General features: G+C 36.9%; 1 protein-coding gene across 2 annotated transcripts; it reads left to right on the top strand.

Moving 5' to 3' along the window:
* Positions 1–461: 461 nt before the first annotated feature.
* On the top strand, positions 462–23,706 carry LOC125812880 (myosin-11-like). Of its 2 annotated transcripts, XM_049492343.1 has the most exons (38): positions 462–596; positions 3,348–3,491; positions 3,586–3,731; positions 3,813–3,969; positions 9,535–9,593; positions 9,695–9,854; positions 9,960–10,109; positions 10,175–10,311; positions 10,399–10,545; positions 10,635–10,736; positions 10,822–10,879; positions 10,960–11,061; positions 11,936–11,973; positions 12,125–12,251; positions 12,366–12,545; positions 12,682–12,813; positions 12,894–13,003; positions 13,132–13,192; positions 13,806–13,983; positions 15,665–15,870; positions 15,952–16,071; positions 16,678–16,776; positions 16,963–17,184; positions 17,342–17,481; positions 18,703–18,817; positions 18,893–18,922; positions 19,009–19,260; positions 19,361–19,516; positions 19,594–19,800; positions 19,909–20,055; positions 21,669–21,739; positions 21,835–21,934; positions 22,012–22,068; positions 22,416–22,472; positions 22,559–22,639; positions 22,943–23,025; positions 23,138–23,327; positions 23,572–23,706. In XM_049492343.1, the coding sequence occupies exons 1-37, from the start codon at positions 462–464 to the stop codon at positions 23,259–23,261; spliced, it is 4,590 nt and encodes a 1,529-aa protein (XP_049348300.1). In that variant the 3' UTR covers positions 23,262–23,327; positions 23,572–23,706. The 2 variants fall into 2 exon arrangements, with proteins under 2 accessions (XP_049348300.1, XP_049348301.1); XM_049492344.1 differs by lacking the exons at positions 23,138–23,327; positions 23,572–23,706 and having other exon boundaries at positions 22,019–22,068; positions 22,943–22,978.

Here is a 23,706-nt window from a genome sequence, read left to right as displayed (position 1 = left end):
AAACACGTAAAAGTAAGAGTGGACAAATAATAGGAGTCGGAGATGTAAATGGAATAGTGTGTGAGTGAGAGTTAATTTGAGGTCCGGTGCTCCCGCCAACAATACAAACAGAAAAAAGAAAGATTCAACAATTCCTATTCCGCAGCCTTCGCTTCTCTTCTCTTCTCCAACAATGGCACGTCCATCAATCGCTCATTCACACATCTGCTTCACTCAAGCAATTCATCGAACACTTGATCTGCGCAATTTGTTATTGGGGGTTCTCTGTTTTCTATCCAATTTCTGGAATTGGGTTTTGTTACTGTGTCATGTATGTATAGATGAAGAACTGATTTCAATTACTAAAGATGGTATGTTGTTAATCTCCTTAAACATAGAGAACTGCATTGCTCTTCTTTTTGGTATATTGTTTTTAAACAGTCAACAGTGAACTTTTCTGATCTGATGGAAAGGTAAACTGTATGCAGGGCACTCCAGTAAATATCATTGTGGGCTCTCATGTGTGGGTTGAGAATCAATCCGTTGCTTGGATTGATGGACAAGTATCACAGATTAATGAAAAGGATGTTCAGGTCCAGACATCTGATGGGAAGAAGGTATGTTAGCTCTTTTACGTGGAACATTATTTTATTCTTGCAGTTTCAGTTTGCTTGTTTGTTAATTTCAGTGTGTATTATGGTATCCAATAGGATGAGATACTTAACTGACAAACTTATTTTCTGTATGCTAACTGATTTATCTATCTACAACAACAATAGCATACTTAGTGTAGTCTCACAAGTGGGCTATGGAGAGGGTAGGATGTTTCTTATAGACCCTTGGCTCAAAAGAAATGTAATCAAAGTAGGATTGAAAGGAAAATAATGATAGCAACATAGAGAAATAAAAAGAAAGCAAGTGAAGTGATGTAGTAGTAAAAAGTGAAGAATAATACTAAATAGTATACTAAAGAAGGAGATGATGAGAAGAAGAGTCTAGCCCCCTACCTCTCCCACATAAAAGTACGACAACCCTCGGCTACCTACTACCCTTCTAACCTAATCCTCGACCTCCACACCTTCATATCTAGGGTCATATCCTTAGTAATCTGGAAACGTGTCATAACCTATCTAATTACCTCCCTAAGTTTTTCTTTGGCCCACATCTACCTCTCCTGAAATGCACTATAGCCAGCCTCTCGCCCCTCCTTACTGGTGCATTCGCGTGCCTCCTTTTCACATGCCCGAACCATCTTAGATTCGCTTCTCTCATCTTGTTCGCCACAGAGGCCACTCTCACCTTGTCCTGTATAACCACGTTCCTAATCTTATCTTCCTAGTGTGCTCATACATCCATTTGAGCATCCTCATCTCCGTTATCTTCATCTTCTGAACGTGTGCGTTGTGTGCGTTCTTGACCGACTAGTGACTAGCACTCTGTCTCATTCAACAGTGATTTTTCTATCTAAATTGGCTTAAAATGAATTTCGAGTGACAAAGCCATCATCAAAACTGCAAATGAATGTATTCTTGGTGATGACGTGTGTTGCATATTCTGTGAGCAGAGGCATATCAAGGATTTGGACATTGTGGGTTCAAGTTCGGAATTCTACAACAACCCATTCGATTTGCCGGTTTCAAAATATATCAACTTTTTACTTGTTTAGTGAATTTTTCGATACATATCGAGAGTCAAATACAAAGTTACTGGGTTCGTACAAGCTCTCATCTATAGCCTATACCCACCTCTGTAAGGTTAAGGTGTATATCACTTCCATATTAGTTTAGAATTTTTATTATATAGTAAGTAAAGTACCTTGCACCTATGAATGTCTGCACTAGCATAGCTTCCATCACAAGAGGAGTGTGAGGATTATTTGACCTATATTTGAATTGTCTTTCCAACCCGTATCTAATTCACTATATCCTCCTCTGTTTGTAAGGTTAGGATATATATCACTTCCAAATTAGTTTAGAAAAATTATATTATATTTCCATCACAAGAGGAGTGCATGAAGTATTGACTTATATCTGAACTGTCTTTCCACTATATCCTTTCTTTCCTCTTATATTGGGACTATTTGCTCTGTTTCTTCCCTTTTGTTTTCTACCAGGGTGTTTTGTGATAAAGGATGCCTACCAAAGTGAAAGGTAAGTTTTATAGAATAACTATAAGACCGACAATGCGGGATGGTAGTGAATGTGGGGCTTTTTAAGTCCGACATCTCCACAAGATGAGTGTTGCAAAGATGCAAATGCTAAGATGAATGTGCGTTTATACAAGATTAAAAATGACCAAATTCACCAGAAGGTGCAAGTAGCATGCGACCATGTGTTGAGGATAAAGTGTGAGAAGATCATTCAAGATGGTTTGGACATGTCTTGTATCGACCTACGGCACCAGTCTATAAGTGTGAAACTATGGTAAGTGTTAGAATATGAATAAGTTTATACAATCCTATTAGAATAGGAATAGGTTTATACAATCCTATAAGAATAGGAATAGGTTTATACAATCCTGTTAGAATAGGAATAGGAATAGAAAAAGAAATAGGAATACTAAATAGTATCCTACTTGGTAAAGGATTGTATTTTAGGGTCTATAAATAGGGTCTCAATGTAATAATGTAGACATAACAACAATTCAATAATATTCTTTTCCTATATTTCTTACAGTAAGTAAAGGTGTAAAAGGGACGGTATACCTAAAATCATATAGAAGAAGTTGTCTCAAAAGACCTACAAATCTTTGGTATCAATGAAACTTTGCTAAAGATAGGGCACAATGGAAGAAGCCCCCAAGGCCTAGCTCAAGTGGCAAAAGGTGGAGGATTTGTGGCTTAGGTCGCAGGTTCAAGCCCCACACCATGCGAAGCCTGGTATTTAAGTGGAGAAGGGTAGAGGGGTGGGCCCATTATCCACCGAATTTAGAAGGCTGTGATTGGTCCAAAGGGCGGGTCACAGGCGGATTTCTCGGTTATCAAAAAAAAAAAAAAGAAAAATGGAAGAAAAAGATCCCAGATGATATCTACTAGTTGAAAATAGGTTTTAGTCTTGTTAGTAAACTTCTAATATTATTATTATTGTTGTTATTTGTAAATTTAACTTATCATCACTTCATTTTATTTAGTATGAAGATGATAATGTGAATTGAGCCTAAATGAAGAAGTGGGGGTTCATATAGTCGACCCTCACCTGTTTAGCGTAGTAGTTGCTGTTGTTTTTTTGTTTAAGAATGCATTAGTAAGCTCTGTCTCGTTCCCTCTTATGTTGCACTGTCACAAAATTTTAATGCAGCAGGCACAACTCTAATTGGCAATGTCTTCACTCGTAACTGCTTACCTATCTTTCACTTTTCAAATCATCTAGGTTACAGTAAATTTATCAAACATATATCCCAAAGATGAAGATGCTCCTGCTGGTGGAGTTGATGACATGACCAAGTTATCATATTTGCATGAGCCTGGCGTCTTGCAGAATTTGGCTTCAAGATATCAACTCAACGAAATCTATGTAAGTTTATGGTCCAATTTCTGTAGATTGGTGAGAGGAAGAAATGAATTGTTGTATCTATGGGTGGTTCTATCATAATGTGACATTATGACAGACTTATACTGGAAGTATTCTCATTGCCATCAATCCATTCCAAAAGTTGCCTCATCTATATGATCGCCATATGATGGAACAATACAAGGGAGCACCGCTTGGCGAATTAAGTCCTCATGTCTTCGCTATTGCTGATGCTGCTTACAGGTACTCCTGTTTCAACTTCCACTCCCCATGATTTACCCCCAAACACTATACAATTGTTACTAAGATTATAAAATGAATCAGGCAGATGATAAATGAAGGTAAAAGCAATTCAATATTGGTCAGCGGTGAAAGTGGGGCTGGTAAAACTGAAACTACTAAAATGCTTATGCAATACCTTGCTTATTTGGGCGGCCGTAGAAGCACTGAAGGTCGAACTGTTGAGCAGCAAGTTCTAGAGGTAACCTGTATGATCTTGATGAGTTGAGCTTGTTTAAACACGTTTCCCCCTTTAACTTACAAGGGTAGGTAATCCATTGGCAAATTTTTCTTTTGAGGCTTTAGTTCTGCATAACTTACGTTATTTTTACATACTGAAGCTTTGTGGCACAAATGCTGCATTTGCTAAGGTACTTTCTGTCAATTTTGCTGAATGAGTTCTCTCAAATGAGAGTTCTTCCATTAAATAGAAAGAATTCTGATTTACATGCCTAAAAATCTGCTATATATCCCTAAATATATGTTATTCCTAATTGTAATATCTCTGAAAATATGCTACATTAATCTATGCTATCTCCTATCATCATTACACAAATATTTAGATTTATAACATATGTATGTACAGATATTTAGAATCTGTCCAATCATGCTAACATCCCCCCTCAAATTGATGCCGGTGGATCAAAAAGCATCAATTTGCCTACCAAAAACTGATGACGTTGTCGTGCCATAGACTTTGTAAACACATCAGCTATTTGAAGATCACTGGATACATGTGGAAGAGTAATGACTCTCTTATCTACAGCTTCTCTGATATAATGACAATCCACTTCAATGTGTTTGGTCCTTTCATGATAAACTGGATTAGTAGCAATCTGAATAGCACTTGTGTTGTCAGCATGGAGAGGAGTGGGATTAGATTGAGGAAATCCAATTTCTGCAAGTAAACCACGAAGCCAAACAATCTCAGAGCAAGCAGTAGACATTGCTCGATATTCAGATTCGGTGGAAGATTTTGATACACGATCTTGCTTCTTGCTCTTCCAAGATATCAAGGAATCTCCAAGAAACATGCACCAACCCGTGACGGAGCGACGAGTATCAGGACATCCAGCCCAATCAGAATCACTAAATGCATTAAGCTGAATCTCAGAACCACTAGGAAAGAATAATCCACGAGTAGATGTTCCCAAGAGATATCGAATGATGCGACGGACAGCCACCAAATGTAGATGGCGTGGAGCCTGCATAAATTGACTCACTTGTTGAACTGCAAAAGAGATATCAGGCCGAGTAATAGTAAGATAATTTAGGCTCCCAACTAATTGCCGATACAAAGTTGGATCAGGAAGAAGATCTCCTTCCGCACTGCAGTACTTTACATTCAATTCCAATGGAGTATTTACAGAGGAAGATTCTTGAAGACCAGCCAAAGCAATCAAGTCCTGAGTATATTTGTGTTGGTTCAAGAACACACCTAAAGAATTATAATGAACTTCTAACCCCAAAAAGTAAGTAAGAATACCAAGATCTTTCATATGAAAAGAATCCTTAAGTTGCTGCTGGAGGCTAGTGATTAGTGAAGAATTAGTTCCTGTGATAATAATGTCATCGACATACACCAAAAGAAGAACACAACCAGCAGATGTTTTTCGAAGAAACAAAGACGAATCATATTTGCTTTGTTCAAAAGAGAATTGAAGCAAAGTAGATCGAAACTTGTCAAACCAAGCCCTTGGAGCTTGTTTTAATCCATATAAAGACCACTTCAACTTGCATACATCTGATGTAGGTGATGAGAACAAACCAGGTGGGGGTTTCATATAAATATCTTCTTTGAGATCACCATGAAGAAAAGCATTTTTGACATCCATTTGATGAAGAGGCCAATGTTGTGATGCAGCAATGGCAATAATAGTTCGCACCGTAGTCATTTTTGCTACAGGTGCAAAAGTCTCCTCATAGTTTACACCATACTCCTGTTTGTTGCCAAGGACCACCAATCGAGCTTTGTACCGATCAAGAGTTCCATCAGAATTAAGCTTAATTGACATTTACATCCAATTGGACGGACATTTGGAGGACAAGGAACAATGTCCCATGTGTTATTTTCTTTAAGAGCCAAAAGTTCCTCCTCCATTGCTTTTTGCCAACATTCAAGCTTGGAAGCTTGTGAGTAACCTGTTGGAATAGAGATGGTGGATAAAGTAGAAGAAAAACCATACCGTTTAGGAGTTTGAGACACTCTAGTAGATCGCCGAGGAGGCTCAAGAGGAGCAGACCTTGAAGAAATCTCAGATTCTGGTTGTGGAGCAGTCTCAGGTGGCGGATCTGTTTCGGGATGGGGTAAAGTTGGTCGATGTCGTTCATACACAAATCCTGGTTTGAACCGCTTAGAAGACAATGACAAATCCTCAAAAGTAGGAAGAAGAGGAGAAACAGAAGATGACTCAACATGAGTAGGAAAGAAATACTGATTCTCAAAGAAAATAACATTTCTAGAAACACGAAATTTGTTAGAACTTGGATCATAGCAAATAAAACCTTTTTGTGAAGTACTATAGCCCATAAAAGCACATTTAATAGACTGAACAGAGAGTTTATTTCGTTGAAAAGGAGGCAGGTGCACAAAACAAACACAACCGAACGTATGAAAACTATGATAGCTGGGATGCTTATGAAAAAGACGATAATATGGAGACTCAAGATTTAACACTTTAGATGGAAGTTTATTAATCAAATAGACAGCAGTAGACAAAGCTTCAACCCAATATTTAGATGGAACAGAGGACTCAATCAATAAAGTACGAGTGACATCTAAAAGATGACGATTCTTACGCTCAGCAACCCCATTTTGTTGTGGCGTATATGGGCAAGAGCGTTGTGATACAATTCCTTTCTCAAGCAAGAAATTATTGAATTCATGAGACATATATTCTCCACCAGAATCAGATCTTAATATTTTGATGCATGTGGAAAATTGAGTCTCAACGTAAGCCAAAAATTTCTTGAATATGGAAAACACTTCAGATTTAGATCGAAGAAAATACACCCATGTAAATCGACTATAGTCATCTATAAATGTCACAAAATACTTGAAATGAGCATGAGAAATAACTGGTGAAATGCCCCAAACATCACTATGAATGACATCAAAACACTTTGCAGCACGACTACCAAAATTAGGAAAAGGAAGAGTTTTACTTTTGCCTAATTTACAAGTACAACAATCAAAGAAAGCAACTGAAAATTGATTTTTATTTCCCAATAAACCAGAATTGGACAAATGAGACAACACAATAGAATTTGGATGTCCTAGACGTTTATGCCAAACCTCATTCTTAGTAGTGGTAGAAGCAAGAGCTAGAACACGAGAAATAGAAAAGTGTATAGGAAACAATCTTCCAACTTTAGTCCCCTTCGCGATTATCGTCCCCGACACCTGATCCTGCACAAGGCAACCATTACGAGAAAAATTCACATCACAATTGTTATCTACCAATTGGCCAACTGAAATAAGACTAGTGGAGAGCTTTGGTGATACAAAAACATTCTTGAAAGTTTCAGTAATATCCCCAACCTTGGTAATGGGTAAATTACTACCATTGGCAACCTGAATTTGTGTTGGACCATTATGCTCACGGATGTTTTTGAGTATATTAGTTGAGTTGGTCATATGATTGGAAGCGCCAGAATCAACAAGCCAAAATTTAGATATTACCTCATTACCTTGCAGCCCCAAAGCTGAAAATGTTGACAAGATCATTTGTTGTACCATTTCAGGAGTAAGAACTTGTCCTACTGAAGACGAGTTATCTGTAGTTGAACCATTTATCCCAACTTGAAAAGCATTTGCCCTACGGTTTTGAGGACGTGTGGGACACTCTTTGATAATGTGTCCTTGTTGTTTACAATAATTACAGAACTTCTTGCCACAATTGCTAGCAATATGATCATATTTCTTGCAACTGTAGCATTGAGTTCTAGCCATATCCATGCCCTTTCCTTTCCCTTGAGCTGCAAATGCGACAGTGACAACATTTCCTTGATGAAAAGCATTTTGTGTGAAGAGACGCTGCTCTTCACGAAGTAATTCCCTAAAACAGACATCCAACGATGGAGATGGATCACGGTTCATCAAGTTGGAGCGAACATTTTCAAAATCAGATCGTAATTTCATCAAAAATTGATCTCGCTTGCTTTGTTCATGAACTCCTTGAATGATGGAGATAGATTCAGAAGGTATTGTAGCATAAACGATATCGGTAAATTCAGCCCATAAGTTCTGAAATCCAGAGAAATAATCTTGAACAGAGAGACCTCTTTGAGAATACATAGCAATTTCATGCTCTAACTGAAAGCGCCTTGCGCTATGGTCTTGGTTGTAAACCTTTTGTAAATAATCCCACATGGCCTTTGCTGTCTTGTATGGCCTGAGATTAAGAACAATAAGAGGGTCAATTGACCCTAAAAGCCATGTCATCACCCGAGCATCTTTAACCTTCCATTGACCGAGCTTTGTAGGATCAGTAGGAGTAGGATCACTTCCATCTATATGTCCCCATAATTCTTTTCCGGTGACAAATAGTTGGAATTGAAATTCCCAGGCAGAGTAATTTTTTCCTGTGAAACGAACATAGAAGGACTCAAACTGATATGACGCCATGTTCTTGACAAGTTAAGGAAGATAGAAATGCAATGATACAAAATAACCAAAATGACCAAGACTGAGATTCCAAGATGCCTAAAATTCCAAGATACTTAGGACTTACTGTTGACTAAAAAACAGTAAGCTGAACCAAAACTTTCAAAAAAAAAAATTCTGAAAGAAACCACAGATGAAAGACACTAAGAATCAAAGCACTGAAAAAGGCTCTAATACCATGTCAATTTTGCTGAATGAGTTCTCTCAAATGAGAGTTCTTCCATTAAATAGAAAGAATTCTGATTTACATGCCTACAAATCTGCTATATATCCCTAAATATATGTTTTTCCTAATTGTAATATCTCTGAAAATATGCTACATTAATCTATGCTATCTCCTATCATCATTACACAAATATTTAGATTTATAACATAGGTATGTACAGATATTTAGAATCTGTCCAATCATGCTAACACTTTCTACATGCTGAACATCTGAAGTACATGACATTAGACCATTATTTGATAAAATATATGAAGTAAATATGGTAGTGCAACTTTATTAGCTCTACAAATGGAGAAATAAATATGGTAATTTCGTGGAACATCTCTGATTTGAATGTGTGGATATGAATGAAACATAAGATACATTACAGGACAAAGTTTAAGACAGAATGAAAGAAATGAAACTAATTGAAGTGAGAATCTTTACTGTAATGTGTGAAATTTTTGAGAAAGGTAACCTATTACTGTTATTATGTTACATACAATGATTTTTATTACTTTTATAGATAACTATTACGAAATTATGCTATAGACTAGATGTCTGTGAAAGTTCTGAACAAAATGACCTAGTAAGATCAACAAAGATTTTCTGAAGGGCATTAAAAAGAGATCATTCTTGGTTCTGATGAATTCATTAGCATTTTGCTTTGTTATAGACTTATAAAAAGCTTGTGAAGGGGTCACTATGCTCTATGTTAATATATCATTGTACTCTCTTCTTATTTATTTGAATGTAATAATCTTGAAATAACCTGTTTCATGTCTAAAAAGTAAAAATCATTAGGGAGGAGAGAGCTTCAAGCTTAAGGGTCGTCAGTCATTTTCTTCTGCCTTCTTACTGGTTTTGTTATCCTTTTAACTCTGTTTTATCTCCAGTCAAATCCAGTACTTGAAGCATTTGGCAATGCCAAAACAGTTAGAAATAACAATTCAAGGTGAGATACTGTTCCACTCATGCATCCAATTAAGAAGTGACTCATTTAGTTGTTTTGGCATACGTTTTTTCTTCTGAATGCTTATACTTATGTTGTTACAGTCGTTTTGGTAAATTTGTGGAGATTCAGTTTGACAAAAATGGAAGAATATCTGGTGCAGCTATTAGAACTTACCTCCTTGAAAGGTCTCGTGTTTGCCAAGTTTCAGATCCTGAACGCAACTATCATTGTTTCTACCTTCTATGTGCAGCACCCCAGGAGGTAATTGGATTTCAAAGCTTCTCTCCTTTTTTATATTTTTCAGCTCTTGGTGTAAACTTATTTGATAGTCTTGATGTCCTTCTGACAGTTTTTTAATCTTAACAGGAGGTTGAAAAGTATAAGTTGGGGGACCCTAAAACATTTCACTATCTTAATCAATCGAGTTGCTTTGAACTAGTAGGTGTAAGTGATGCTCAAGATTATCTGGCAACAAGGAGGGCCATGGATGTTGTTGGCATTAGTGAGAAAGAGCAGGTAATGCCCTGGTTCCTTTAGTTTGTGCTGCAGTTTTTATTTTGATTCACTCGTTTCTTTTTCAGGAAGCAATTTTTAGAGTAGTGGCTTCAGTTCTTCATCTTGGTAATCTTCAGTTTGCAAAGGGCAAAGAAACTGATTCATCAGTGTTAAAAGATGACAAGTCTAAGTTCCATCTTCAGACTGTTGCAGAGCTTTTGATGTATGTTCTTGGCTTTCAAATTTTACTTCTATATCTTAATTTGTTCTTTGTTGATGGGAGTTTGATGTGATTCAATTCTTATATCAGGTGTGATCTTAAGGATTTGGAAGATGCACTATTAAAACGTGTAATGGTCACACCTGAAGAAGTAATAAAGAGAAGTCTTGATCCTGATGCTGCAACAGTTAGTAGAGATGGGCTTGCTAAAACATTATATTCTCGCTTGTTTGACTGGTATGATTCTATTGTCTCAACCAGATTGTTTGATGTGGTTTGTTACTGATTATTTGACACTAAGATGCACAGTTTTCAACTGTTTACAGGTTGGTGGACAAAATAAATAACTCAATTGGTCAAGATCCGAGCTCAAAATCTCTAATTGGTGTTCTTGACATTTATGGTTTTGAAAGTTTTAAAACTAATAGGTAGGAGTCAAATCATTGGAGGACACACAGGATATTGTTGAATGTGGTCTTTCGACATTTGACTCTTTTGACTTTTGTGTACCAGTTTTGAACAATTCTGCATTAATTTCACAAATGAGAAGCTGCAGCAACACTTTAACCAGGTATTTGTAGTTGAAATTTTAGAAATTTTCTGTCCATATCTTCTAAGCCAAAACTGAACTAGGGTATATTTGTTTTCCAGCACGTGTTCAAGATGGAGCAGGAGGAATACACTAGAGAAGAGATCGATTGGAGCTACATAGAATTTGTGGATAATAAGGATGTTCTGGATCTTATTGAAAAGGTTTCCTCATTTAGTTTAGCAGAGAAGTGCTCCTCAATATGTACATCCATTTCTGTTTCTCTGCATTCTACTTGTCATGTGTCTACTACACAAGTAACCAGACAAGAGACTTGTTTAGTGAGTGTTGATCAGAATTTTCTTGGATTCTGACTTTCTAATACTAATTTGCATGCATGTGTCGTGCACATAAATGTCAATGATCAAAATTGATTTTTTCTATATCTAAAACCCAAATAAGATTGCTTTAACTAGAAAGAATTCTGTTGAAGACATTGATATAGATTTTTCTTCTTCAAATCAAGTTTTTGTTTTCTTTGATTTTTTAAAAATGTATGATGCTAAAATATATTCTTGTCAAATTGTTGAAAGATCAAAATAGTCTTAGTTTGACAGTTATAGACACAGGTAGCTTCCAAATAAATTTGTTCGTATAATATAAAATCACTATAAATTGTTCAATTGATGCAACTCGAATTTTTGAAAGAAAAATTCATTTCATCTCATTTTATTTTAATTTTACTTATTGATTTTGTCAGATCTTTTAGTCCTTTTATCATGATATTCTCTTTTAATTTAATAAGTTTTTATTTTTCTTTCTTGTATTACTCCAGTATCTTTGGTTTGCCAGTGGACTTTTTTATTTGGTTTGTGTAATAAAATCTGTTTTTCTATTTAGGAAAACAGCACTATTAGGTCCAAATAGATTCAACTATTGAATTGGAAGTTACTAAAAGTTATCGGTGCAATAGATTTCTGCAAAGACACCGTTTCTCAGCATTTACTGATTCCCTTGTTCATCACTTTCCACTTAAAAGAGCCTACCAATTTTGTTGTACTGCACCATTTTGTAAGTTGATTTGTATTGCTTTTGCAGAAACCTGGAGGTATCATTGCTCTTCTTGATGAAGCCTGGTAAGATGTATAGCACTTCATCTGTATGTATGAATGTTATACTGCTACGTGCATTGATTCCCTGCATTTAATGTCTGTGTGTTGTATATGCTTCTGTCTTGGCAAGGAAGAATAATTTAATTGACATTCTCTTTGAAATGGACTCTTCCAGTATGTTCCCCAAGTCAACTCATGAAACATTCTCTCAGAAGCTTTATCAGACATTCAAGGTCCACAAACGATTTATCAAACCAAAACTGTCTCGCACTGATTTTACCATTGCTCATTATGCTGGAGAGGTAAAAAGTTTCATCTGAGTTAGCTGTTCAGTCAAATGTTCTTGTGTTGGATACAGGCATTACTAACAGTAAAGGTCATTTTTTTGGTGTCTTAAACCCTTACTTTCTGTTCAGGTTCTATACCAGTCTGATCTGTTTTTGGATAAGAACAAAGACTATGTTGTTCCCGAGCATCAAGATTTGTTAAGTGCTTCCAAATGCTCATTTGTAGCTGGCCTCTTCCCTCCTGTTGCTGAGGAGACAACCAAATCAGCCAAATCGTCAAAGTTCTCATCCATCGGTTCTCGTTTTAAGGTAGTTACTGACTTATATACTTTTGACAGATTTTGGTGAACTGAGAATATTTTTCATCATAGCACTAACAGGATTGCCAAATCCTTACTGCTTTAAAAGTATGTGAAAGTCTGATGTTCTGATTAAACTGGTGCAGTTACAACTTACATCATTGATGGAAACTCTGAATTCTACGGAACCTCATTATATCAGATGTGTGAAGCCTAACAATCAATTAAAACCTGCAATTTTTGAGAATGTTAATATATTGCAGCAACTGCGTTGTGGTGTGAGTAAAATTTGACATTTTCAGATGACGAATTTCGTTTTGTACTCTTGAACCATATGCTTAGATTTTGTTGTTCTCAGGGTGTTCTAGAAGCAATTAGAATTAGCTGTGCTGGCTACCCTACCCGTAAGACATTCTTTGAGTTTCTTAACCGATTTGGGCTTCTTGCTCCAGAGGTATTGGAAGGGAAGTAAGTACTGGTTTTGTGTTCCTAATCCAAAAACAACTTTATGTTTTCAAAAGCACTTTAATTCATGGAGGCTTGACTTCTTGATGACGAACTGACATGCTATCTTGATTTGACCTGCTTGTGGACAGTGCCGATGAAAAAGTTGCGTGCAAAAAGATTCTGGAAAATATGGGGCTTGCTGGGGCTCAGGTTATTTGACATTTTGTTTTGCTTATCCACAAAGCTGATTTTTTACTTATTTGACATCACAATCTATAGTTCTACATTTTTCAATTTTGATGTATCTCTTTCTCGTCTAACACTTCCCCATAACTTTAGTAGAAAATCAATGTACTAGAACCTTTTTCAACTTGTTGATATGGCTCATCTCTTAAAACATCTCTGTTACACCTAATTTGCAAGGTGTGATCTCAGGAACTAGGTTTTCCCTTGCTGTCTTTTTTCACCTAAAGGATAGAAAATCATATTCTTATTTTTGAGAAGTTGTGCATATCAGGCATAATTCTAAACCATGGTTAATTTGTCTGTTGTCTTCAACAGTTTTACATCCACTTTTTTATGGATTGCTGGCATATAGGCGGGCATTGCTTACTATAGTTTTCTATATATGCTGAGGGCTAGGATATTAATATCCACTGTTCACATGGTTAAAATTGGTTCATTTGCTTGGAATAGTTCTCCACAACATTGTCATATACATTTTACATGCAGCATTCTTAAGGTTGATGCACTCTTTAATTCAGCGTAACATGAGTTCCCAAATTTATGAATCAATGATTTTGTCGGACAAATGGTTTTGCAGATTGGGAAAACGAAAGTTTTTCTCAGAGCTGGTCAGATGGCTGAGCTGGATGCACGCAGAGCACAGAAGCTAGCCACAGCAGCTAAGACAATCCAAAGGAAAGTTAGAACTCATATCACTAGGAAATACTTTCTTGCATTGCAGAAGGCTGCAATTTGCTTACAATCCTCATGTCGAGGTTTGTCTATTTATATATTTTTTTATCGATCAACTCTTCAACTTGGGGACTTTGTTTTGTATGTTCTAGATGTTTTACGCAATGAGCTAGGATTATTGCAACTTACTGAGGCATTGGAAAGCTTCATTCATGTAATCTGTGTAATATATGTTGGGTGAAACCTTCTATTGGAGCACAGAGGGAGTGTAATTTGTTTCCGCTGTTGTGGATCAAGGATTCTTGAGCAAGGGTTCTGCCTGAAAGTAGTTATCCTCTTTACCACCTTCAAATCAATTATAGTGATGTCATCAATATTTCAGTCTGAGCTATTTTTTTCTTTCTTCACCAAGTATGTAAGATACATGTTTATGGATTGGGTTCAGTCAGCGTCATAGTATAACCAGAGTGAGGCTTGATTGCCTATAAGTGCTTCTCCAAAGGTGACCCTTGAGTTTTTGCTTTTCTCCTAGATTGAAACAGCATCTAGTAGCCTTTAGCCCTAGCAAACAAAAGAAGTTTGTTTTATGTCCTAAGAATAATTGGGCCATAGGTAGTGCAAAGTGGGAATACAGTTATTGGAGATGTGGATCTGCATGGTCATGAGGTTTGACACACAGGTCATACCTAAGAGAAGAAGTTTCAAGTACCTCGGATAGTGATCCAAGGTAATGGGGAGATTGAAGAGTTTGCCACACATCGAATTGGGGCGGGGGTGAATGTAATGGAGGCTAGCATTCAGTGTTTTGTGTGATAAGAATGTGCCGCCAAGACTTAAAGGTAAGTACTATAGAGAGGCGGGGCAGAGTAGCAGACATAAGGATGCTGAGATGGATGTGTGGGCATACCAAGAGAGATAAAATTAGGAATGAAACTATCTGGGACAAGGTGGGATGCGGGAGTGACCCCTGTGGAGAAAAAGATGCAGGAAGTGAGGCTGAGATGGCTCGGGCATGTGAAGAGGAGATATGCAGATGTCCTGGTAAGAGGTGTGAGAGGTTGGCCGTAGATGGCTTGAGGAGGGGTGGAGGTAGGCGGAAAGCATTGGGGTGAGGTGATTAGGCAGGGCATGGCATAATTTTAGCTCACTGAGGATACGACCTTGATAGGAGGGTGTGGAGTCGAGAATTAGGGGTAGAAGGTTAGTAGGTAGTCATGCGTATTTCTTTTCTGTTCCCATGGTATTAGTTATTCTTGTATAATCTTATTCTTAGATTTCTATTACTACATGTATTTTTACCCTCGGTTATCCTATTATCTTGTTGTTATTTCTGCTTGTTGCTACTGCCTCTTTTTCATCCTTCTTTGAGTTGAGGGTCTATAGGAACCTCTCTATCTTCATAAGGTAGGGTAAGGTCTGTGTACACACTACCCTCCCCAAAACCCGCACTTGTTAAATTACGCTGGGTTTGTTGTTGTTTTTTATGGAAGATGTGAACCTTCTTTTCTGTATCAATACCTTTTCTCCGGACATCTGTTGTTTTTCACCCTTCAGAGAGTTCATACAACCATAAATTATGGCAAATGGTTTACTTTCGTACTCCTTGTTGAAGGGCTCTTATAGTTTGACTTACAAGTTTCTGTGTTCCATAATAAGGAAACAATATTGACCAGATGTATTTGGCAGCTTTCAATATTAAAACAATTACTACTATTTTGATAATATTTACCAAATTCTGTGTTCTCGCTTTGTCATGGTCAACAGGAAGGCTTGCTTGCAAAGTGTTCGACAATATGAAAAAAGAAGCTGCTTCTATCAAAATCCAGACAAAATTGCGTGGACACTTGGCCCGAAAGTCCTACACAGGACTCAAAATCAATGTCATTGCTCTTCAGACAGGAATTCGAGCGACAGCTGCACGAAAGGAATTCAGATATAAAAGACAAACCAAAGCAGCAATTAATATACAAGTTTGTTTACTTGTTTTCTATTGATTCAGAGGGTTGACCAAGTTTTTTGTTCTCGCTATTAACTAGAAAAGTTACTTGCAGGCACATTGGCATGGTCACAGAGCCTTTTCGTACTACAAGAAACTCATAATTGCATCAATTGTAACACAATGCAGATGGAGGGGAAGGGTTGCAAAGAAAGAGCTTCGGAAACTAAAGATGGTAGTTTTTGGACCTTTATCCCGTCTATCCTGTATCACATTTTCAATTTCCTTTGATTTGCACTGAGATGATGCTCTGTGACCTAAGTACATAATCTGCTAGCTAAGTCCTTTACTTACATGGTGCATAATTCACCTTGTTTGCTGTTATTTGCATAACGAAAGGCTAAAGTTCTTCCGCAGCATGATGGATCACTTAATTGCTCCTCTGAACCTTTATTGGAAAGAGATGAGCATTATGAAGCTTCCTGTTGGTAAAACTCATACATGGATGAAATTCTCGAGCAAAGCAATAAAAACAGGATCAGCAATTTAATCTTCTGAACATTCAAAGTCGAATCAAAAGCATGCAATCTACATGTAACTAACAATGAATATATACATGCCACTGAGTGATGAACTCTGAAGTCCTTTGTCTAATTACAGATTTAAACCTTCTTGTTTCACATATTGTGGTTATCCATATAGTATCCCTTGTATTTGTATCAGATTTGTTGTTTGCTATTGATAGAGTAAAATCTTATTTTTGGTCTATCCGTATCTAATAGTCTATTGCTAATATTCTCATTGCTTGTGGATCTCTAACACACATTTCCAATATCTTCAGGCTTCAAGAGAAACAGGTGCACTAAAAGAAGCAAAGGATAAGCTTGAAAAACAGGTTGAAGAACTTACATGGCGTCTGCAGTTGGAGAAACGTCTAAGGGTAATACACTTGAATTAAGCAGATCGTGCATTTCCTTTATGTAAATCAAGGAGAGAATTAACCTGAAAATCAGTGGGGAACAAGATACTACTTGAAAGCTAACTATTATTGCCACTTTTGACCTTGTGGATTATGATAAGTTGTCCATTTTGAGAAAGGGATACTGTTTGATGCATTACTTCACAGACGGACTTGGAAGAGGCAAAAAGCCAGGAAATAGCAAAGCTGAAGAATACCTTGGAAGATGCGCATAGCAAAGTGGATCAAACGAATGCACTGCTCATCAAGGAACGTGAGACTGCTCAGAAAGCAATTGAAGAAGCAACCTCTATCGTGGAAGAGAAGCCGGTTCTTGTTGAGGATACAGAAAAGATTGATGCTTTAAATGCAGAAGTGGAAAATTTAAAGGTACCGACACTGAACTCATAAAGTTAACTCCAAGTGCTCTCAACCTGATGTTTCCCCACCAAAGAACAAAGGAGAGCAGAATACAGACTTTGTGTGGAAGTTCATTTTTTTTCAACTAACATATGGTTGATGTTTTCATGCTGATACCTTTATATAGGTGTTATTGCAATCTGAAAAGCAACGTGCTGATGATTCTGAAAGGAAACGTGCTGAATCTCAAGAATCAAGTGAAGAAAAGCACAAGAAGTTGGAAGAAACTGAAAGAAAAGTTCAACAATTTCAGGAATCAATGAGCAGGTAGCTACTGGAATAAATTAATACTTGTTTTATTCCTTATCTATTGTAAGAATAGAGATTACCAACCTTTTGAGTCAATAAAATTACAAAAAGTTTGTACAAGAACCCAAAAGAAATAACTAAAATATAGAAACGTCACAACCCATCAAATGGGCCATGACCGGCACTAACAAATGCTGGGTCATTCATGACAACAGATTTCATTTTTCAAAATCTACTTGTGAAGGGGGGATATCCTTCTGTTTATTCTTCTAATTGATCTAAAGCTAAGATTCAAACTCGAGAGTAGTGTCCTGAATTAAATACCAAGTTGTTTTTCTACCTCTTTCATGATAGGGACGGTATGGTCTCAATCAAATTAGCTGCTGAAATGATTCAGGATGAGAGACAGTCATAGAGGCTTCACCAAGAAGTTTGAAATCCTATAATAGCTAACAATGCCTCTTTATGAGTTACAAATAAATAAAAGTATCCCCTCTCTAATAGCTTAAGCTGTTAGAGCAGTCAGTGCATTCAATATCACACGGTATCAATGCAGGCAGAGGACGTGGGTTCAAGCTCCACCACCATCCATCAACAAAATATTTCTACTTTCTTGAGAGCCTAAAAAAAGGGGGCTCAGATGTGGGGGAGTGCTTCAAATGATATAAATAAATAAATAAATGTGTATCCTCTCTCAGTTCAAGCCTTTAGATGAGATGCTCATACAATGGGTTTATATTTTTATAGATGTCCATACACCATTTTAATTTGTCCTGTGACTTGAAGGTAATTGCTGAAGCTGTGCTCAGGAGGATCCATAAGTTAATGGTCCTCTTTTAGTGACTAAAGCTTGTCATAGTCACCTCTAACTAATGTAGAGGAAAAGATAGCTCTGGATCTATACCTGGTTTGAATACTGACATTCTAGGGTCCTTATAAAGATGAAAGGAGGATCTAGGGATAGCTTCTCTTTTTTCTTCTTTTCTTTTCTTTATCTTTTGTTTATGCCTGACACACATGTGTGGAGGGACGATATGATGTAAATTTTGGATACCAGCTTTGAGCTGATAATTGATATACAAATGTTACCTTTATCAAAAAAAAAAATTAAAAAAAAATTAAAGAATAGACCAATTCTTGTCTGTCAGTTATATCCTTGTATATAAAATGGATATCTAGGAGTACCTTGGATATTTTCAGGATTTAGTTGATGAAAATATTTGTCCTTCTTACCAATAGGCTCGAAGAAAAGCTCACCAACATAGAGTCAGAAAATAAAGTACTTCGCCAGCAGGCTCTGACAATGGCACAGAACAATAAATTGCTGTCGGGACGGTCAAGATCAAGTATTCAGGTAATCCTGAAAACCTTCACTCATATTGGATGCTAAATCTATAACTAATTTTTCCCTGTTCTATGATTTTGGCAGAGGACTGAGAGCAGCACAAGGAATAGCGTAGTAAGTCAAAGGCTTGCATATTAGTTGTCTTTTTAGTATATTTCTGACCTCTTTTGTTAGTTGACTAACAATTGCATTTTTAAAAGGATCTGCATAGCACTTCATTTTCAAGGGAGAGTGCTGAGGTGGAGGGAAGACCACAGAAATCACTTAATGATAAACAACAGGAGTATCAGGACTTGATCATCCGGTGTATTGCACAGCACCTTGGCTTCTCTAAAGGCAGACCTGTTGCTGCCTGCATTATCTACAAGTGCCTTAGGCAGTGGCGATCATTTGAAGTAGAGAGGACCAGTATCTTTGATAGGGTAATACAAACCATTGGCCAAGCTATTGAGGTCAGTATTAATATAGTTATACAATTTCACTTGCGAAAGATGCAGATCAATAAAATAAATGTCTCTTTTTCACTTAAAAACTAGTTTTTTAACATTGTAGACTCAGGACAACAATGATATGCTGGCCTATTGGCTGTCCAATGCATCCACTCTATTGCTGCTGCTGCAACGTACATTAAAAGCTGGTGGTGCTGCTGGGATGACCCCACAGCACAGGCGATCATCATCAGCCTCTCTATTTGGGAGAATGACACAGGTGAAAAAAGTTCCATCCTAACATTGATATTTATTTATCATTTGTGTAACACTTCATGCTGATTAAACAATTTATAGAGCTTTCGTGGAACCCCTCAAGGTGTCAATATTTCTCTCATTGATGGTGATTCGGCCGGTGGAGTGGATACCTTACGCCAAGTAGAGGCCAAATATCCTGCTCTGTTGTTTAAACAGCAGCTAACAGCATATGTAGAAAAGATTTACGGAATGATCCGTGATAATCTTAAGAAAGAGATTTCTCCTCTGCTGGGGTTGTGCATTCAGGTTCAAGATATTGTCATAGATCTATCTAAATATTTGTTTTGAAATAGTAGATATTATTAGATTCTATGTGTACCAAAGCCTTTTTACATGTTGCAATCTATGGTTTAGGCACCAAGAATATCCAGAGCAAGTTTACTTAAAGGGACAACAGCACGTACACTTGCAAATGCTGCTGCTCAGGAAATTTTGATCGCTCACTGGCAAGGAATTGTCAAGAGCCTTGCTAACTTTTTGAACTTATTGAAAGCCAATCATGTAAGAGTCACAGAAACATATTGCTTTTTTTTTTTCATGCTTTCCTCCCATTCACTTGCTTTGAACTTGGAAGGTGAATTAACAGTCTTCTGCATGATATGAAAGATAACTTGCTGTTGAACCTATTTATAAATAAAATGTGTTGATATCATCAACCCATGGAATGCTCTTTATGATTATATATCATCTTTTTCCAATAACTCTTCTGCTCTAGTTTAGCAAAATAAATGTAACTTTCTTCTCTCATGGATACACATCTTCACATAGTCCTTTCTGGAGCATGTTTTGTCTTTTGATGAATTTTTCTTTTTCTCTACCCTTCTTTTCACCAACAATCAGAGCATCCCTCATATAGGTGGAAGGAATAACTCACACGGTAGTGAGAGATTTACACAACTTTTGTAGGAACTTTCCACAATATCTTGCTAATACCTGAACTATAACATATATCACCTTTTGCTCGCAAATCCAATGAAAAAGCTAGTTTCCAGTACTGTGGAAGTTGTTATTGTTCTTGAGCTCCAGTATCCACCTATATCTTTAGTACTCCCTCCATCCATGTTTACTTGTTCATGTTTGACTTGGCACACCCTTAAGAAGCAATAAAGAAAAGGGTAATTTTAATATATCACCCCTAATTATTTTAAGTTGGAAGATGAATAGTACTTGATAAGAAGGGTAAAATAGGTATAAAATGGTAAATTATCACTTGGTTTTCCAAACTGAACAAGTAAAAGTGGACGAGGGGGTATTTGAGACATTTTGACACTAGCTAGAGATGAGGCTCCTACTAGCAAAAAAGTTTAGGAAAACTATCATGGTGGAGTTCTTAGGTGCATGTGGTTTTACTTTAAGAAGTTTATAAAAGTGATATGAATGGTATCTGATCTTTTCACATCTGAATATTGGACTTGAGTGAACAGGACAAATAAGAGAAAGAGATCAGAACCAAAAGTAGCTATAACAATAGGACTGAAGTGGTTTTGCAGAAAATTTTTGGAATTTATGATTCTTACTTTGATATAAGGATGAATACCTGATCTGCTCTGATCTTACTCAGATTACTAGTATAAATAGTGAAAATGCTCGAGCTTCTTGCTCTCCTAGTTCTTGTCGGTTGAACTGAAACTACACAAATCCTGAGCTCCACTATCCTCTACAGTCCAACTTTAGAGAGTTCGCGAAGTAATGGTGTTGGGTAGCTCTCATCATTTTCTTATCAAAAGGGCTAATATGATATAGGATATGAGATGCAATTTATAACTTGATTCAACTCACCTGTGGTTACTAGTTTTCTTTTGAAAATATAGCTAATTTGACAGATTACTGCTTTGCTCTAGAGTGAAAGATCTTATGGAACTCTAATCACATTGACAGGCTGTCAGTACAATGTTTAGCGTAGTAGTTAATAAAAAGCTACTTTCGTGTAATATAAGTAATATATTCTAGCTGAAGGAAGAACGGCCCAACTTTTCTGAAGATTGTGATCTTCTGTTAAGTAATTGATGCATTGAGGCAGGACAGTCTCAAGATAATTAAGTCATAAATTTATGAAAAGAGTGTATATTGGTTACCTTATGATAGTAGGGTTATTTTCTCTCTTTTTTTTTCAGGTGCCTCCATTTCTTGTGCGCAAAGTATTTACACAAGTCTTTTCTTTCATCAATGTCCAATTATTTAACAGGTCTGTTGTCAAGGGAATCTCATATTATTCTTATAGCTTCAAGATTCTACTATATAATAAACCCTATTTTCTTTATTTGTGCCTCCTTGCTGTAGCCTTTTGCTGAGAAGAGAATGCTGTTCATTTAGCAACGGTGAATATGTCAAAACTGGCTTGGCGGAACTGGAGCACTGGTGCTACAAAGCAACTGATGAGGTACCTTGGTCTCCTGCCACTTGTTAAACGCTAGTCACCGTGTCTTTTGTTTTCACTGATGAAGGGAGCTTGTTCAGTATACAGGATTAGCTTGGGAGGAGCTCAAGCATATAAGACAGGCAATTGGATTCTTGGTAATGCATCTTCTAATTTGGATTAAACATACAACTGCATATGTAAACTGAAAGGCAAAGGCAAAGGACACATCCTCTGGTGCATATTTTTCAGGAAAAGAAACGACAGCAATATTTTTCCTAGTAATATAAAATAGAAGGAAATTAGAATAGCAATTTTCTGTCCTTGCAGTGTTAAACGGAATCTCTTTACATACTTATTATTCCTTTGCAATATAATCATGATTGTGTGTCACGGAATTTGAGTGCACAAACCTAAATACCGTAGTTCCAAAGAATTTGGAATGGGCTTTGTCCATATTTTATCAGCAGTGATCCTTAATTGTGCTCCTTTTGGACTATACTAGGTCATACACCAGAAGCCAAAGAAGACATTGGATGAAATAAGCCATGATCTATGTCCTGTAAGTACTGGACTATTACATATTCCGAAGACTATCTCTTGAGCCCATACGTTATCATTTTCATTAAAGTTGTAAATGATGAACAGGTGCTTAGCATTCAACAACTTTACAGAATCAGCACAATGTATTGGGACGACAAATATGGCACACATAGCCTTTCATCAGATGTAAGCCACAACTTTTGTCCAGAAAAAAATTCTAGATGTTATTTTGATACCAGATAATCTATAATTTTGATGTTCCTTTGCGTCATGTAGTGCATATTGATTTTATGGCCATTGTCAAGTTAGATACAACAATATGTCCTCAATCCCTGCTTCATTACAGCATGAAATCATTATTTCTTGTTGGGAGTGGCTTATACAGCTTAGAACACTGTCTCCTGCATCTTTGATCTGCCCAAAACACTCTTTACTTTTGTCCTCTGCTGGCTGGCAAGTAATGAGTAGAGTTTGTCGATTATTTGACAGGTTATAGCCAATATGCGTGTATTAATGACTGAAGACTCTAACAATGCAGTCAGCAATTCTTTTTTGCTTGACGATGATTCGAGGTTGGATATACGATTCCATTATCCTAAACTTGCCATTACCTTTTTTTGTGCACCACTTCCTTAGAATGTACTTTCACTTTATCACTGATCGCCCTTGTTGATCATGGTGCAGCATACCATTCTCAATTGATGACCTGTCTAAATCAATGGATCAGATTGATATTGCAGACATTGAACCGCCCCCACTTATTCGAGAAAACTCAGGCTTCAGTTTCTTATTGCCACGTGCAGACTAATGGCCCTTAATCAGAATTCAGTCCTAGGAACTTGCAGACACATCTTTGATTTGTGTGAGCATCGAGGTGCGTATGACTGCATTGATCAAGCTCATACAATGTTCAAGCAATGTAGACTCATCTCAGCTACAAATGGAAATGTGAATGTGAATCTCAGTTTAGATTTCTAGCTTCATCATTTGGTTTTTAACCGATTGAATTTTGTTCTACTAGTGCTTCTTCTCTCTGTAACTTCATTTTTCTCAAAAAAGGAGGGGTTTCTATTTGGTCCATGACTCATCTTTGTTTGTCGACTCCAACTCTTTTCCAGGTTTTAACTGAACAGTCAGTAAACTGCACTCACAGACGAAGGAGACGGCGCCAGAAATCGCGTGCAACCATTGGGGCATACTATGATGGAGCAATGGACAGTTATACATATAGTTGAGCAATTTTTGAAAAATAT

The sequence above is a fragment of the Solanum verrucosum genome, unplaced genomic scaffold (genome assembly GCF_900185275.1).
Source record: "Solanum verrucosum unplaced genomic scaffold, falcon-dt-bn FXZP01000144.1, whole genome shotgun sequence".
Lineage (NCBI taxonomy): Eukaryota > Viridiplantae > Streptophyta > Magnoliopsida > Solanales > Solanaceae > Solanum > Solanum verrucosum.
The sequence above is the reverse complement of the archived record's forward strand: the minus strand, read 5'-3'. Positions and strand labels throughout refer to the sequence as shown.